Raw genomic sequence first — 18,720 nt, 5'->3', positions numbered from 1 at the left:
CACCAAAAACTCAAGCAATAATAACAACAAAATTGAAAACTTTTTTTTTTTTGAGACAGAGTCTCACTTTGTTGTCCAGGCTAGAGTGAGTGCCGTGGCGTCAGCCTAGCTCACAGCAACCTCAATCTCCTGGGCTTGAGTGATCCTTCTGCCTCAGCCTCCCGAGTAGCTGGGACTACAGGCATGCGCCACCATGCCCGGCTAATTTTTATATATATATATATATCAGTTGGCCAATTAATTTCTTTCTATTTATAGTAGAGACGGGGTCTCGCTCTTGCTCAGGCTGGTTTTGAACTCCTGACCTTGAGCAATCCGCCCGCCTCGGCCTCCCAAGAGCTAGGATTACAGGCGTGAGCCACAGCGCCCGGCCTAAAATTGAAAACTTTTAACTTTCAACAGATAACATCAAGAAATAAAAGGAAAACCCACCAAATGAGAAAAAAGATAAAAACTGTACACAAATATTCATAGCAGCATTATTTATAATAGACGTGAAGTAGAAACAACCCACATGTTCATCAGTCATGAGTTTATAAACAAAATGTAGTATATTCATACAATGAAATACTATTCAGCCAAGAAAAGGAATGAAGTTCCTTCTTACAATATGGACCTTGAGAGCATTATGCCAAGTGAAAGAAGCCAGACACAAAAGGCCACATACTGTATGATTCCATTTGTATGAAATGTCCAGAATAGGCAAATCTACAGAGACAGAAAGTAGATTAGTGGTTGCCAAGGGCTGGGGTTGGGGGCATTGTGGGGTGACTGGTAATGGGTATGGGATTTATTTTGAGGGGAAATTAAAATGTCCTGATATTAAATAGTGGTGATGGTTGCACAATTTGATGAGTATACTAAAAACCACTGAATGGTACACTTTAAGAAGGTGAATTTTATGGTATATGGATTCTATCTCAGCAAAGCAGTTATAAAACAAAAATGCATCCTACACAAAACAATAAATACTTGATAAGTGAATGGATGGATCTCTTCACATTGTATGTACTTGAAAGTATATCTCAGAGTTTGTTTCGTGTCAGTCGCTATAAAGTAGTTAGATGGGTGTACAACAATTCTTTATTATAAATACATGCTGATGATGGGCCGGGCGCGGTGGCTCACGCCTGTAATCCTAGCACTCTGGGAGGCTGAGGCGGGTGGATTGCTCGAGGTCAGGAGTTCGAAACCAGCCTGAGCAAGATTGAGACCCCGTCTCTACTAAAAATAGAAATGAATTAATTGGCCAACTAATATATATAGAAAAAATTAGCCGGGCATGGTGGTGCATGCCTGTAGTCCCAGCTACTTGGGAGGCTGAGGCAGTAGGATTGCTTGAGCCCAGGAGTTTGAGGTTGCTGTGAGCTAGGCTAATGCCACGGTACTCACTCTAGCCTGGGCAACAAAGGGAGACTCTGTCTCAATCAATCAATCAATCAATCAATCAATCAATAAATAAATAAATAAATGCTGATGAACATTTAAGTCATTTCCGATCTTTTGCTACTGCATACAATGCTGCACTGAATATCTTAATATTCAGGTCATTTCACAAAGGGGTGGGTATTTAAAAGATAAATTCCAAGAAGAGAAATTGCTAGGTCAAAGGATGTTTGCATTTTAAAGTGTGACCGACATTGCCAAGGTGCTGTCAGTAGAGAAGTTGTACCGATTTACCCTCCGACCAGCCATGTATCAGCAAGCCTGTTTCCCCACAGCTTCACCACATAGTGAGATATCCAGACTTTGATCTCTGCCAATCTGATCAGTAAACCGCAGTATCTCACGCTTATCTACATTTGCATTTCTCTCTTTCAAGAGAGAGGCTAGAAGGATCACTGACATTTCTCATATTCTCTGATACTCTCGTTGCTGTATTAGGACGGTAGAGCAGTGTGGGGAAGCAGGATCAGGGCTCAGCCCTCAGAGAAGCCACACAGAAGCTCCAGGACGGGGTGTGAGTCACAATGGGAAACAGCTTTGCCGTCATTCATCACAAATGTCTGCTGGGTGCCTGCTCTGTGCGGGATGCTGTTCCAGGTTCATAGGACAGTGAGAGTGAGAAGAGCTGGTTAATCAGGAAGGCTTTCTCCCAGCTTGGAAGGACCTTAAGCATCATACGCGCATCCTTCCACTGCTCACTCCTACACTTGGATTAAGAAGCACGTGTCAAGAGGCTCAAAGAACCTAGGGGTCTCGTGTTATGTCTACACACATTAAATGGGCATTGATCGGGCTCATACAAACCAGATTTAGGGAAAAGGACTGGAATACCTATGAAAAACAACCTATAGCCTTATTTTGTGTCTTCTTTCAGGAACTGTCTACCTTGACCATGCAGGAGCCACCTTGTTCCCCAAGAGCCAGCTTGAAAACTTCACTCGTGATCTCATGGAAAACGTATATGGTAAAGAAAAACACACAAAAATGGATTTTAGCCAACTGCATGCAGCTGATATATCTATGCTTAATAAATGTTGGATTAATAGACTGAGGCTGTACTGAGCACACAGAGTTGCATAAGCCCCATGTTAGATGGGGGCCAGGCAAGCACCTGGGTCATTCTGTATCACTCATGCATGTCCAGGATAAAAGGTGGCTCAGGGACACTACCAGAGGAAGAAGTTACTTCCAGAAGAAGCGTTCAGTGTCAGGAAGGGCACAGAAGTTCAAAGGTGCTGTGTTTGGTGGTGGTGAGTGACCCTGTACGGTGCAGAGTGAGGGACAGCCAGAGGAGGAACATTAATTTATTCATTCATTCACCCCATAACTGTTTATTTATTTATTTATTTATTTATTTATTTTTGAGACAGAGTCTAACTCTGTTGCCCGGGCTAGAGTGCCGTGCCATCAGCTTAGTTCACAGCAACCTCAAACTCCTGGGCTCCAGCAGTCCTTCTGCCTCAGCCTCCTGAGTAGCTAGGACTACAGGCATGCGCCACCATGCCCAGCTAATTTTTTTCTATATATTTTTGGCCAATTAATTTGTTTCTATTTATAGTAGAGATGGGGTCTTGCTCTTGCTCAGGCTGGTTTCGAACTCCTGGACCTTGAGCAATCCACCCGCCTCAGCCTCCCAGAGTGCTAGGATTACAGGCGTGAGCCACCGCACCCTGCCCATAACTATTGAGCCACTGTGGTGTGTGAGGCATAGTGCTAGAGTGGGAACAAAAGAGACATAGTCCTGTTCTTCTTGGAGACTGTGGTCTAGTCAAGAGATCTCTAATTAAACGTAATTACCAGCTGTGTGAAGGGCTGTGAACAAAAGGTGCCTGGTGCCAGGGCAGCTTGTATGTGCAGTGGCAGGAGGGTTGGCATGTGCGTGCCAGGGAAAGCTTCCTTCGGAAGGGTGTGAATGCTGAAGGCTCAGCCGGAATTCACTGGGACAAAAGGAGCAGAAGTATGAGCAGGCAGTGTGACTGCATGAGCCAAGATGTAGTGGTTTCAGGAACCAGTCCAGAAGCAAGAGGGAGGGGAGGAGAGGGGGAGAGGTCTGAATGGGGAGGGAGAAGCCCATGCAGGGCATTGTAGATGCTCAGAGGAGCTTGGTCTTTATTCTAGGAAGAATGGACAGTCATGGAGGGCGTTAATCAACAGCACAACATGATGATACCTTGGAAAGGGAGTTTGAAATAATAGCACCAGTAGCAACTGTAATATTCATAATGAGAATAGCAATAAATAACATTCACCAAGCACTCACTTTGTGTCGGGTACTGTTCTGAATGCTTTGCATATATTCTCTCTTCATCCTCACAACAAGCCAAGAGGTATAGGTTCTGGTATCTGGTATCTCCTGTTTTAAAGGTAAGGAAATGAGGCCCCAGAGAGGGTGGGTAAGTAACCAGAGGCTGCACAGCAAGTACTGGAGCTGAGTCTCCAGGCAGTTTGATGCCAGAGCCAAAGCCCTTAGCCCCCACCAGAGGGCTTGATTCATGACAGTTCTGTTATGCCACACTAAGGGCTTGAATCTTGGCTCTGGGCAGCCAGCAGATATGTAAATCTGGGGAACAGTCTTCAGGGAAAGTGCCAAGAGGGGACTTTATCTTGATTTTAATCCACGATTTGCAAAGAGATCTGCAATTCTCCTCCTGTGCCCTTTGCAAGAGTCATACCCGTGGGACAGGTGCCAGCCCGAGAGATGAGGAGTCGAGATTGCAGGCAGTCCTAATGATGCAAGGCCAAACAGCCAAGCAGAGGAGAGGCAGCACAGATAAGTTCCAGGTCCCACAGGTTTCTAGCGACGTGGAAAAGGAATGTTTGGTAGCTGCAGTGGCCAGAAATTCAGTGTGATCCTTCAGTGTATTTTGGGGGAAAAAAATCTAAAACAGCAAAGGCCAAGCCTTCGTTAATGTGCACACGTAGCTCCTGCGAAATGCTGGTGCCCAGCCTGTGCAGGTCAGGCCCTACAGAGGTCTGATTGGGGGCTGAGTTTTAAGGGAGATCATAATACTCTTGGACACACTCAGTGGGGACACCAGGAGGGGAGGAAAACCAGACGTCAACACAAGGAAGGGCGAAATCAAGAGGGACTTTATCCTTGACAGTAGATGGCTGAAGGAGACATGATGGCCCCTTCACACATTTGGAGGCGGAGATCAATGTGTTTCTGTGGGAGTGGTGCCAGTATTGGCGGCTGCATCTGTAGGGCAATAGATGGGGACTTAGATCAAGTGATGTTCATGGCTCTGCCCATGGTTGGAGGAAAGGGTAGCCCCATGAACATGGGTACTGGGTTTTCTGGAGTTAATTAACAGAGCCGTTGGCCACCTGTCAGGAACTTGTAGCAAAGGCTCTTGTGCTGGCCTGCCTCTGTGCTGGCTTCCGGCTCCAAAACACTCTTCCAGGATTCCATCTTGTTTTGCTAGCGAGGGGAGGGTTTTTTAAAATTGTTCTGATAGCTTTATTGAGTTATATCTCACATTGTATAAAATTCACCTATTTCAGGTATACAGTGATTTTTAGTAGTTTACCCAATGGTGCAACCATCACCATAAATTAAACATTTTTATTCCCCTAATGAGATCCCTCATGCCCATTTATAGTTAATCCCCATTGCTATGCTTAGTACTGGGCAACTGCTAATCTACTACTGTCTGTAGCTCTATAGAAGTGCCTTTGCTGGGGATTTCACATAAATGGATTCCTGCAATGTGTGCTCTTATGTCTGGAGTTGTTCATTTAGCATATTTTTAAAGTTCATTCATGATACAGCCAGTAGTTTGTTCCTTTTTATTTATTTATTTATTTATTTTTGAGACAGAGTCTCGCTTTGTTGCCCAGGCTAGAGTGAGTGCCATGGCGTCAGCCTAGCTCACAGCAACCTCAAACTCCTGGGCTCAAGCAATCCTGCTGCCTCAGCCTCCTGAGTAGCTAGGACTACAGGCATGTGCTACCATGCCCGGCTTATTTTTTTCTATATATATATTAGTTGGCTAATTAATTTCTTTCTATTTATAGTAGAGACGGGGTCTTGCTCTTACTTAGGCTGGTTTCGAACTCCTGAGCTTGAACAATCCACCCGCCTTGGCCTCCCAGACTGCTAGGATTATAGGCGTGAGCCACCTCGCCAGGCCTGTCCTTTTTATTGCCAAATACTTTTTCACTTTATGGATATACCATATTTTGTCTACCTGTTCAGCAGTCAACGGATATTTATGTTGTTTCCAAAATTTGGCTTTATGAATAAAGCTGCTATGAACATTCACGTGCAAGTCTTTTTGTGCACCCAAGTTTTCATGTCTTTTGGGGTAGATACCTAGGAGTGGAATTGCTGGGTCATATGGTAGTTTTATGTTTAGCCTTTTGAGAAACCAAGGGAGTGGGTATGGAAGGAACACGAAAGAAGAGACCATCAGTAGTGACTTGATGGCTTTATCTTTGTAACCTGCCAGGTAATCCTCACAGCCAGAACATCAGCAGCAAGCTCACCCATGACACCGTGGAGCAGGTGCGCTACAGGTAAGTGACAGGGATGCCTGCCTGGATGGGCACACCTAGGTGGACAGACGGACTTCCTGGCACCTGCCTGAATCCCACAAAGGTCCTGAGTTTGTGTCAGGAAGACTACAATGCGTGCAAGCTGAAAACCAACAGAGTCAGAGGACAGGAAGGTGAGGATGACTAGGGCAGTCGAGAAGCACAGGGGGACAGCTCTGAGGTACACATGGCTCTTCTGTGTATGGCTCTGGACTGGTGCCAGAGTGACAAGGAGTGACCCAGGATCCTGGATCTTGTTTTTCGAAAGAAACAAAGTACTGTCCTCTGGTTGTCCTTTTCATAAAAAGTTTTATTTAGGTATCCTTGCTTTATTCCTGTCTTTCCCCTGCTTTTTTCTAGTATTTGTACATTAAACAGCTCTTTATATTTTTCCACATGCAATAATTATTTGCTGGCAAATAATTTTCAGGCGGTACTTAAGATTATTAGCAATTTCAAATCAACACAATCTCAAATTATTTCAAATTTGAAAGTGATACTATTTTGTCATAGGGTTGTCAAAGTTAAAGACAATGTAAACAGGTTGATGACTTAAAACTTGTTATGTTAGAGCCGGGTAGAAAAACACCAAGGAGAGGGTATTTTCGATTAAGATTGGGGTCATTGTGGATTTTTCTCATAACTGATAGGAGCTGGGACTGGCAGCCGGGGTGGTTGTGCCAGTTGGGACCATGTGCCGTGTCTTCCCACGACTTCCTCTGCCCTGCCCTGACTTCACAACTGTGGCAAAGCCTATCTGGAGTTGTTTTTTTTTTTTTTTTTTCCTAGCTATTAAGGTTAAGATGATGATTGTATTTAGTAGAAATGGCACCACCTCCAAACACTTAGCCCTGGGGCTGGGACCAGGGATGGCGGTGACGCTGTGCTTCTTCCAGGGTCCTGGCGCACTTCGGCACCACCGCAGACGACTACAGCGTGGTTTTCACCGCCGGGAGCACGGCTGCCCTCAAACTGGTGGCGGAGGCCTTCCCGTGGGTGTCCCGGGGCCCGCAGAGCAGCGGGAGTCGGTTCTGTTACCTCACCGACAGCCACACCTCCGTGGTGGGCATGAGGAAGGTGACCGCGGCCATGGGCGTCTCGGCCACCCCGGTCAGGCCAGAGGACCTGTGGTCGGCGGAGGATCCGGGCGCTGCGGCCAGTGACCCCGACTGCCGGCTGCCGCACCTCTTCTGTTACCCGGCTCAGAGTAACTTTTCTGGAGCCAGGTACCCGCTGGCCTGGGTCGCGGACGTGCAGTCCGGGCGGAGGCGCCCCGCGAGCGCGCCCGGGACGTGGTTCGTGCTGCTGGACGCAGCCTCCTTCGTGAGCACCTCGCCTCTGAGCCTGGCGGCGCACCCGGCTGACTTTGTCCCCATCTCCTTCTATAAGATCTTCGGATTCCCCACGGGCCTGGGCGCGCTGCTGGTCAGTAATCGCGTGGCTCCTCTACTGAGGAAGACCTACTTTGGGGGAGGCACGGCCGCTGCCTACCTCGCCGGAGAGGACTTCTACATCCCGAGACCCTCGGTGGCCGAAAGGTAACCTTGCCATAGGGGGTGGCCGCCGGTTGGCATGTGCTGCCTAGACAGAGGACGGTGCAAGGGACGGGGCTGCTCCTCCCACGTGAGGAGAGTGAGACTTTGCTGGCAGGGATGGCATGGTGGGAGGGCCCAGAGGTCCCCTGGAGGTGCCACAGGCAGATCCGTGAACTCTACACCTGTCTGAGGCTTCTCCATAGCTGTGGGGGGCCAGGGCTGCAGGCAGAAGAGGTAAAAAGCTTTCACAGGTAAGGAGGCTGGGCCACCAGGCCTTTGCCCATAGCACTGACAAGAGGTGGCAGCGATTGAAACACAGTGGTTTGAAAAGATGGCACTGTGTGGAACAAGTGTGAACCACGTTGACAGCTGATTTTCCAGCAGCTGGAATCAGCTCAGCTCACGGAAACCTCCTCACCATCTCCCTGCTTCCTTCCTTGCTGCTCTGCTGTCTCTTCTCTCCTGCTCCAGTGGCCAGAGGGGTGTAGTTAAAGCATAGTCGCTCCTCTGAGGGGAGCCCTCCAGCCACTTGGTGCCTCTACTTCCCCCGACTCCCTCTCCTGCCACTGCCCCCCTTGCTGGCTCAGGCCCACTGATCTCCTCTTGCGCGTGCCAGGCTTTTCCTGCTCAGGGCATTTGCTGTGCCTTCTCCCCGTGTGCAGGAACTGCGAGCTCAACAGTTTCAAAAATTAGCTCTTTCCTCTGCTCCTTGACTTTCCTCACTTAGCTGGTCTCTGCTTAGATGATCTTCCTCAGAGAGGACCAACCCTGACCACAGGTGTAAAGTAGCCGCCAGCCGCCTTTCTCCTTAAGCATCTTCACTGCTCTTGTTGCTGTCTGGCACGTTGTTTGTTTGGTTTCCCTGTGTGCATTTGTTGGCTTTAGTTCCTTGTTTCACAGAATGGGAGCACTGTGAGGGCAGGGATGTGGCCTGTCCTGTGCACTGCTGTATCCTTGGCACCTAGAACAGCGCTTGGCACACAGTAGGTTGGACAATAAAGATCTGATGAATATTCTGATTAAATGAATAATTACGAACTGCAAAAAAAAATGAACACTTTGATAAAGAAGAAGGTATGCATCTGCTGTATTAATGAGAGCCTTATAATTTTAACCCAAAGCCGTGGTTTCATAGACTTTGGAACCTTAGACTCCTTTCAAGAAGCTCCTTCCTCGCTGCAGGATGGATCATGCTGAACTGATGCCCTGTCAGTGCTGCCCTCTTGTGGCCAAAGATCAGTATTTCAAAAGCCTAACTCAACGTAAGGTTTTTCAGTCTTCCTGCCGCAGCAAAGCATCTCCTGTCTCCTTAGTGTTTCAAGGTGGTGACTGTCTTTTAGGACCCTTCATCACCACTGCCAGCCCACCCTAGGAAGTTTGGAGCAGGCCAAGAAATCTGCAGAGCAGGTCAGGGCCAGAGGCAGCCAAACGGGTCTTGGTGTGACAATCCTTCTCTCCTGGCAGGGAGAGCAACGTTTTAATAAGGTGGCAGAGGGCAGACAGTGATAGATTACAACTAAGCCTGAAATCTAAACCTCGCCACATACCACAAAATGCACATGGATTGTGTTGGCCACAGTTGACCTTGTTCCCCTCATCCCATGGTTATAGGTTTGAAGACGGTACCATCTCGTTCCTTGACGTGATAGCACTAAAACACGGATTCGATGCCCTAGAGCGCCTCACAGGTCAGTGGAGATTTTCATCCATGTGGAATTCGCTTCTGTTGCCGTGTCCTTAAGGGATTCAGGTGGAGAAGTGGCACGTGGTGGCTGGGCACTGTGTGCAGTTAAACCCGACTCCAAATAACTCCAGAATGACTTCTGAGAGCAAGAGGATAAGGCAGGGGTTTGGGGGATGATTTGTGTTCTGTCATCTAAAAGAATATTTTAATAGGTAGGAGACATTCCAAATCAGGAGCTGAATAGCTTCACAGAAGCGGAGGAGCCGTCCTTGGTCCCTGGACTGGGAATGGTTACAGAGCCTGAGGCCTTGTGCAGCTCTGGCCTTTCTGGATCCTCTCCCCAGCCCCACCGGGAGCTGCATGCCAAGCCCACTTGGCCCAGGAAGGAGCTGATGCCCAGAGAGGATAAATGCCCTCCCAGGTCAGGGAGCTGGTAACTGGGATTTAGCCCAGGTCACACTGACGCCTGACCCTGAGCTCCTAACCACTGTCATTGCTTGACATTGCAATGACAATATTTGCAGGACACACATCTTCTTTCCTGACAAGTTTTATTTTGTCACCATAATGGGACCCCTCCGGTCCTCAGCCTTAGCCCAACACTGGGGCAGGCAGGATTCACGGGAAGAGAGGGTCGTCCCGATGGTAATACAGGGAGGTGAGTGGGCAGCATCCAGGATTTGTCCCTTCCAGGAGATGACACAGACAGACATTGACAGGTGAGCACTTCCCAAGGAAGAATATTAACAGGGTACCCACATCACGGTGACAGGGTCTAACAGGACCAGGAACACCTCAGAACCCAAAGGTTGACAATATCAGTCCACAATGTGGCAAACCCTGACTTTTCCTGCTTAATCACTTTTTTAAAAAAATTGTGGTAAAATATAAATGACATAAAATTTACCATTTTAACCATTTTTAAGTGTACAATTTAGTGGCACTAAGCACATCCACAGTGTTGTGCAAGAGCACCCCTGTCTATTTATAGACCTTTTTCATCATCCCAAACAGAGACTCTGTACCCATTGAATAACTCCCTATTCCCTCCACTACCCTCATCCCTGGTAACCTTTGTTCTACTTTTGTCCCTGTGGTTTTGTCTCTTCTCGGTGCCTGATAGAAGTGAAATGGTAGAATCTTTGCCCTTTTGTGTCTGGCTTATTTCACTTAGCATAACATTCCCAAGGCTCCTCCGTGTGGAAGCACATATGCTTCTTTGCTTTGCATAAAATTAAAGTGATTTAAACATTAATAAAAACAAACAGCAAAAGAAATATTTTTTAAAAAAAGACTGTATATCTTTTCAATCTGTTACCAGAGGGTCTAAATTATCTGAATGTTTAATGTTGTACATTAAGAAAGAGCGGACAGGAATTCCTATGGAAAAATTCTGCAAAACAGCAATGGTATGTTGTTCAGTAGTAAAGGCCTAAACGTTTGTCACAAGGGCAGTGCCATACGCTGTTTACACGTATTTAGAACCATTAATGTGAGGTCCGGGTTTGCCAGTTACAATGCGCTTGTTTTCTTACAAGGCAGTGTGTGGATTTATGTGATGCTCATGGTTCTCTTTGCATTTCGTGATTGGCTTTGAGGTGGGATGGAGAACATAAGGCAGCACACCTTCACCTTGGCCCGGTACACCTACGCCGCCCTGGCCTCCCTCAGGTACCCCAACGGCGCTCCTGTGGTGCGGATCTACAGCGATTCGGAATTCAGCAGCCCCGAGGAGCAGGGTCCAGTCATCAATTTGAATGTGCTGGACGACAATGGGAACGTCCTTGGTTACTCCCAGGTGGGTTTTCTTTCCACCTTGCTGGCCTTTTTGCAGCAGAATTGCTCTCGTCTGGGACTTGGCAGCAGTGCTGAGCCCTGAACGTTGCAGAGAAGCCCCCTGTGCCCCGGAAGTAGCTGTGACAAATCCCTGCGCTGTTGAAGAGGCCACCTGGCCCTCACCTGAAGCCTTTCCCCCTCTCATTTACACACAGCTCTAACAAGCAGGGCAATTTAGTTTTTCAGCCCTTCTTACTCAGCCCGGAGTGGTAAATTTCAAGTGGGTAGAAAGAGGCCAGTTCTTCTGACAGCAGTGGAAGGGGACAGCGGACAGTTTGCCAGTGAGGGAGACACACTAAAATAGTCCAGACAGTGAGGCAGTGCAGACAGATCCCCATGGCTGAGGTCATTTCATGTGCAGACAGCCTGGTGGACCCAGTGATGTGTCAGACCATGTTGCAATGTCCCTCAGAACCATGGGCTTGCTTGCACTGATGCTTGCATGTTGTTTGCAGACCTGGTGGTACAACCCTTTTCTTAAACTCTCTCTTATGACAAGCAGACACGATGCTCTCAGTGTCACAGAAGGCCTGTTTCTGCTTTGGTTTGTGTGTATTACGAATCCAAAGTATTTCGTGGGTTGGTTGAAGATAGTTTCTGCAGATATAGTCATAAAAAGAAATGCCAACAGTGGCTTGCAGTCTGGGAACTGCTTGGGTCCTTGCCACAGTGGAGTAAGCTGGTCACTTCCCGGTCCCCTAAAAAGTCCAGACTTGCACTGAGCACTCAGGCATGGTGGTAGGTGGTCACCAGGTGGGGTGTCACAGATCGGCACCAGGAGTTAAAGGTCCTTCTTCCCAAAGCAGCTGTGGGAGGAGCAGATTCGATTGTCAGATAAGTTTGGAAGATGGTGCCGGTCTTCCCCTGAAAGCCACATCCTCATTCACCTTTGTTAACCCCCAAATTTCCCGAACAAAATCCAGATCCCAAGGAATATCCACCTGCATTCTGAATAGCCATAAGCTTCCTAAAGAACACAGTTGGGAATTATTCCTCCTGGGGAAATGTTGGTCCTTGCTGGCGTTCAGGGGCAGACACTCTACAGCCGCGGGTTGTCTCCTGAGCATGTCACCTGTGCAGACCGTCTCTCCCGCTGCCCTCAGCCGTCAGACCTACCAGCAGAACTAGTCCCAGCACCACTAAGAAGCTTGTGATTTTAAATGCTTTTGGGGTGGGTGGTGGTGGAAAATGCATGGAGGGAAAAAGTTTGCCTTCTTAAGTGTGTTATTCTAGGTAATTGGTAAAATAAGTTTTTTTCTCGAATCTAAATAAAATTGGTATGTGCTGTGGCATGGGTGGAGGGGAAGAACCCTCAAAGAGGAGGAACGACCAGGGACAGAGAGGGCTGCCTGTCCAGGTGCCCAGGGACTCCCATTCCCCGGGGCCGGACACAGGACGAGCTTCTGCCTCCGTGCGTTGGTGCAGGATGCTCACTGCATGAACGGCTCCCATGGCCGAGGCATGGCCAGCCAACGCCAGTTCAGGAAAGTCCAGTTCTGGTTTTCCCAGGCTGAGGGACATCACGGTGTGGGGATTCCACAGGGATTTCAGAGGCCTTTGGAAAGATCATAGTTGGGTTTGGCCGTCTCTTTTTCAGGGGATATGTAAAATAATTCAGCCTTCTGTGGGAAGGCTTTGGGGTTCTTGCTTTTGGTATCCAGGGCTCCTAATTCTGCTCTCCGCACCGTTGGCAGTCACTCTGTGTGGGGGTTAAGAGTGTGGGTTCAGAATCTGACTGCTTCTGGCTGCCTCTGTGAGCTTGGGTGATTAAGCTTTCCAAGGGTCTATGAAATGGGGACAAAAATATACCCTGCTTATAGTGTTGGTATGAGACTTCAATGAGGTACAATAGATAACATCTTTCAGCACAGGATCTAGGATAAAGTAAGTGCTCCATACACATTGAGCACAAAGGCTCCCAGGTTGGGAGGCTCTGGTGCCTGTGACTGGGCCAGTTTCTTGGCCTTCCCTCACCTTACCATAGCCCCAACCTCCTCTACCTGGCTGGGCATAGGCTGGGCCTGTGTGGGATTCCCCAGGGCTGAGGGCAGGAGGAGACTGACTCATTATGGGAAATTAGGACAAAAGGTAAGTGTGGCTGAACAGCGGGGTCTTCCACCCACATCCTCTTCTGCCATGTGACCTTGATGCTCCTCCATGGAGGGCTGGGGTCCATGTCTCTTCCCCTTGAATCTGGGCTGGTTTGTGACTTGTTCATGACCAATAGAATGCCAAAGAGGGTGACCCTGCATGGCTTCTGAGGCTAGGTCAGAAAAGGTGATGCCATTTGGCTTTGTTCCCTGGGACACTCACTTTTGGAGCCCTGAGCTACCGTGTTGGTTACTGTCTTATACCCTGAGGCTGCCATGCTGCAAGGAAGCCCAAGCCACATGGAGAGGCCAAGTGCAGGCACCATGGTTGGCAGTTCTAATTTTGGAGCCCTCCCACCCTGGGCACCAGACACTCATAGGAGTAAATGAGTCTCCGTATGATTCTAACCCCCAGATGCCAAGTCACTCCCAGCCTCTCAGTCCTCCCAGCTGAGACTCAAGACATCATGGGACAGAAACAGGCCATCTCCTGTGTGCCTGTTCTGACTTCCTGACCCACTGTAGCCATGCGCATAATAAAATAGTTACTGTTTTATTTTACCAAGGTTGGGTGGCTTGTTTCTCAGTGATGGTCACTGAACAGTGAATATCGGGGAGTAGGTAGGGGTGGCCGGGGGATTCTAATTCGTCTTGGGGGGAGTTGAGCAAGTGGGGTGTCCCTGGGAGTTGCCCTGTGAACGGAAACCTGACTCTGGAGCTGGAGTAGGCCAGACCCAGTGGAGCTGCCAGGTCTCTCCTCGCAGAGCCAGGGAACCCCTGAATTTCACTAGCAGGTCTCTGTGGCAGGGTGAGAGAACAGAGTTGTTCTTCTGAGGCCTTTCACTTCTACCCAGAAAATGTCTTCTTGTCACTTGGACAGACCAGGAGAGCTGGCCCAAGTGAAGACAGGTGTGGTCTTGACCAGCATCTTCGGGAGGCTTCATCACCCAGCCAGGAGCGCAGGCTGACTGCGTGGTGACCGGCGGTCTTCAGAGGAGGCCGTGCTCATGGCTGCCTCTGGCCACTCTACGTGTGACTTCCCAGGGAGAGAAGCTGGTTAAAGTCTTAACCAGCTGAGCAAGATGTTTTTGTGTCCCTCAATGTAGTTAGGTGACTGCTTCCCTTGAGTTCAGCCTGAGCCACCTGGGCTGAGGACCCTCACTGGGACCCCAGGCCCTTGGGGGAAATGGAGTCCTTGCCCCACTGCTGGGAGGAGCTGGGGCAGACATCTCTGGGCCTCAAGTGAATGAACCACCTCCCAGAGCCTCCAGAGGGCAGGAAAGAGCCTTGGGAACTTCTGGACTACTCAGCAATTCTGTGATTGAACCCAAAGTTGGAGAAATCAGGAAAAGCAAATCCATGATACATATTGTCAACACGGTAATGTTTGTAGACCAGGCTGCGAGCCAAGGCGGTGCTGCTCTGACCACACTTCACGGGGCCCCTTCTGTGGTCCGGCCCTGTGCAGCCGGTACCAACACTGCTGGCATCTCTAGCCCCACTGAAATGTGGAAACATGTGGGCTCTTAACCTGGGATTTGACATGAATTTGATATGATAATCCAACTGGATAGACTTTAATTCTCAGTAACATTTTATAAAATGTCTGATAAAGTCTTGATAGATCGTGGCATTTTAGAGCAAAATGCCAGGCTTGCATCCTCCTTCGATTGTTGGGAGAGAAAGGTCCAAAGGCTGATTTGAAACTCTCTCCCAGGCAATCAGACTACAACTGCGCATTTGTAACGCTGGCTCCATGTCACATTGGATCCGCAGGTGGACAAGATGGCCAGTCTGTACAACATCCACTTGCGAACCGGCTGCTTCTGCAACACTGGGGCCTGCCAGAGGCACCTGGGGATCAGCAACGAGATGGTCAGGAAGAACCTTGAGGTTGGTCCAGGACCCTGTGGCCCACATGCTGCCTGGCAAGACCCAGTGGTGGCACCTCCAATGACACCTGTGGCTGGGTCTGTGTCTGGGCAGGGGTTGGCTCTGCCAGGCGCATTTCTCCAAGCCTGCTCTGTGGATGTACAAAGGAGAAAGGGGTCAACAAAATAGAAAAAGTTTCAAGATATTATCTCTGTGGCAGGACTTTCTGATTCATTTTTTTTACTTTGAGGCCAAACATGTAAAGGCAGAGATGAGGGTTAATAAGAGATGTGTTAGGATATGCCCGTAACTGCTTCATTCCTCCCCAGGGCCGGCCTCCAGGCTGGAGTCGGCTCACATCGGGTTGGGTGTGGAGTCACAGGATCTCCTCCCTCCCTGCCTCTCCTCTGGTTTCTCACTTCAGGGTTCAGCCAGTTTTGAGCCATTTCATGAGAATAATTTGAGTAGTAAAGAGCCCTTACTTTGGAAGGGTTTCTGATTTGAGTTTCATTTGCGTTGACACTAAATATTGTATATGCTAGATCCCAACTAACCATGAATTGGGATCTGTTTAAAAGGAAGAGGGGTAGAGGGAGAAAAGGAAGGAGAGGAGTAAAGGAGGTAGGGATAGGGGGGCTCAGAACAGAAAGAAATGCTGTTCTAGATATGACATTTGACCCTGTGCAATGCCGTGGCTCTATCTATGTGGGTGACTGACTTGGACCTTCTCACCTTCTTCCCACCTCCCAGCAGGGGCTCTCAGGCTGGTCATTCTCAGGGCAGCATCTCTGCCGTTCCCTCTTGTCCAGGGGTGGCTCTCAGGGCTCAGGCCTCCCTGCAGTACCAAGAGGCGAAAGGGAGTGGCCAGGGGTGTTTCTGCCGCCTTGGCCCCGTGTAGGACCATGAAGCGACCCCTCGGTACTTCTGAAGCCTTGGTCTGCATTGCCCCTGCCATGGGCTGGCTCTGTGGCCAGCTCTGGGCAAACACTTTCCATGAAATATTTCTGTTAAACCTTTTAGTGGCCCCTTCAGATTGATCTGAGCCCCAATTTACAGAGGAGCAAAGTGAGGTCCAGACAGTGGGACCCTGAGCATGCAGAACTGAACCGTGTCTCAGACACACGGCACATATTAATTAGAGTCTTCCCGGGTTAACCTTAAAATTAACAAAATCCGTTTTACAAAGGTGTTCCCCACGTGTCTGCTCATCCCTGTGGCTAATTTACTTACCTTTTGTTCTAGGCCGGGCACGTCTGTGGAGACGACATCGACCTTGTGGATGGGCAGCCTACCGGCTCGGTGAGGATTTCGTTTGGATACATGTCTACGCTGGAGGATGCCCAGGCCTTTCTCAGGTTCATCATAGACACCCGCCTGTGCTCGGCTGGTGGCCAGCCTGTGCCTCAGGCCTGCGCTGCCCTGGAGGCCGGAGCCCCTGCAGCAGAGGCCGAGTGCAGCCGTGGCCTCTCCTCGAGGGAAGGCGCTCTCACAGACGCCGGGGTTTGGACTGAATCATCCTCTGCTGTTCCTGCCGGGGCCGTGCCCCCTCCTCTGCGTGAGGCCACCGGAACCCAGCAGACACCTTCAGAGAAAGCTGTAGGGGTCCGGGATGGGGACCTTGGGCCACACGTTGTCACCAACCTTTACCTCTACCCCATCAAATCCTGTGCTGCATTTGAGGTAAGGGTTTTCGCTATGGCACAGAAACTCCATCTCTTTATTGACCCTAGAAATTTTTTTTGGTAAAGTGAAGAAAAGCATGCAAAAATTCAGAATCATTGGTCAGGGTATTTTGTGGTGAAAAAGCCGTTCTCATTCTGCTTATTTCTTTGCTTAAGTGTAGTAGAATTTGCTTTATGAATCCGGGAGCTTCTGTGCTAGGTGCATATATATTTATGATTCTTATGTCTTCTTGTTGAACTGCTCCCTTTACCATTATATAATGACCATCTTTGTCTTTTTTTTTCCATTGTTGATTTAAATTCTATTTTATCTGATATGAGAATGGCCACACCTGCTCACTTCTGGTTTCCATTCGCGTGGAATATTTTTTGACATCTCTTTACCTTGAGTCTGTGTGAGTTTTTGTGAGTTAGATGTGTTTCTTGGAGATAGTGTATACTTGGTGTGTATTTTCATCCATTCAGCCAGTCTGTGTCTTTTAAGTGGAGTATTAAGACCATTCACCTTCAGTGTTAGTATTGATCTGTGGAATAGTGTTGTTTTCATCATATCGGATTATAACTTATTTTGTTTTCCCTTTTGTGCTATTGTTTTATAGGAGCTGTGAGCTTTAACTTTCAGGTGTTTTTACACTGGTGGGTGTCTATTGTGCTAACCTTAATACTGTATTTCGATTTCATTAGTTTTCTCCTACTGTCCTTTTTCCCCTAGTGTCTCCCAATGTCCTCATCCTGATCCCATCTAGAATGTCGTATTACATTTAGCTGTCATGTTTCCTTAAGCTCTTTTGGGCCATAATGGTCTCTCAGACTTTCCTTGTTGTTGATAACTTCACAGGTTTTGAGGGGTATTGGTCAGGTATTTTTTAGAATGTGCCTCAATTTAGGTTTGTCTCATGTCTTTCTCATGATTAGCTATTTATGTGTTTTTTGGAGAAGATGACCACATATGTAAAGTGCTCTTCTCATCATATTCTGTCAGGGTACATACCCTCAACATGACTTGTCACTATTGACGTTAACCTGGGTCACCTGGCTGAGGTAGCATTTGTCAGGCTTCTTCACTATAAAGTTTCTGCCCTACCTCCTTTCCATACTGTATTTTTGGAAGCCAGTCACTAGGTGCCGTGCACACTTACAGGGTGAGGAATTATGCTCCATTTCCTTCAAGGGGGAGTATTTACATATATAGTTGGAATTCTTCTGTATGGGAGTTTTGTCTTTTCTCCCTAGTGCATTTATTTATTCAATAATTTATGTACATCAACATAAACTCATGGATATTGATTTTATACTTTGAGTTATCATCCAATGCTATATTATTGTTATTATCTCACACTCTCCCAGCTTGGCCATTACTCATGCTGTCCATTGGCTCCTGCATCCCCATGACAACCCCATCATTTTGTCTTTCAAGCACTTCCTCCCTTTTCTGGCACTACAAGATGCTCCTGGCTTATCTTGTACATTCCCTGACCCAGCCCTAGAATCAACACTTTCTCCAAGGAGTCCTAGTTAGTTTTCTTTGAAATGGTATTAAAAAGTAAGATCTGGGCATTGGTGTAATTTGAATTTTAATTTTGTAGAAATATAAAGAATTCAGGAAAACTGATACATTTAACATGGATCAACTCAGTGACCATTCTATTACAGACACAATTGTGCAAGAAATTTGTCTATACTATTAGGGTATGCTTGGACAGGCATCCACTGCCGCAGAAGGATACACGAAAGCAGGAGCAGCAGACACACAGCTGTGGGCAGGGGAGTTGGAGCCGGCCGGGGAGGAGCCCTGCTTTGTACTGCAGGCGCTTGTACTCTCTGAATGTTCTGTGGTGCACGCGCATTACTGCTTAAAACACAGGTTGAAGTGGAAGAAAATGGAATGTGGACCTGGGGGCCGAATGGAAGGTATCTAGCTCCCACACTGTCTCCTTGCATTGTCATCTTGGTTTTAGTTTCTTCTCTTCCTTCCTTCCTTCAACAGTAGATGCTGAATTCATGGAGTCCATCTGTATTTGTGCAGCCATTGTACAATA

General features: G+C 48.1%; 1 protein-coding gene across 1 annotated transcript in view; it reads left to right on the top strand.

Moving 5' to 3' along the window:
- MOCOS (molybdenum cofactor sulfurase) overlaps window positions 1–18,720 on the top strand; it is a 44,547-nt gene that overhangs the window by 5,141 nt on the left and 20,686 nt on the right. The window contains exons 2-8 of the mRNA XM_012742140.2: window positions 2,321–2,410; window positions 5,898–5,964; window positions 6,879–7,520; window positions 9,129–9,205; window positions 10,800–10,999; window positions 14,904–15,020; window positions 16,242–16,679. Of these exons, the coding sequence (XP_012597594.1) occupies window positions 2,321–2,410; window positions 5,898–5,964; window positions 6,879–7,520; window positions 9,129–9,205; window positions 10,800–10,999; window positions 14,904–15,020; window positions 16,242–16,679 (1,631 nt within the window). The remainder of the gene's footprint in view (window positions 1–2,320; window positions 2,411–5,897; window positions 5,965–6,878; window positions 7,521–9,128; window positions 9,206–10,799; window positions 11,000–14,903; window positions 15,021–16,241; window positions 16,680–18,720) is intronic.

Source organism: Microcebus murinus, chromosome 17, assembly GCF_040939455.1.
Source record: "Microcebus murinus isolate Inina chromosome 17, M.murinus_Inina_mat1.0, whole genome shotgun sequence".
Classification (NCBI taxonomy): Eukaryota; Metazoa; Chordata; class Mammalia; order Primates; family Cheirogaleidae; genus Microcebus; species Microcebus murinus.
The sequence above is the reverse complement of the archived record's forward strand: the minus strand, read 5'-3'. Positions and strand labels throughout refer to the sequence as shown.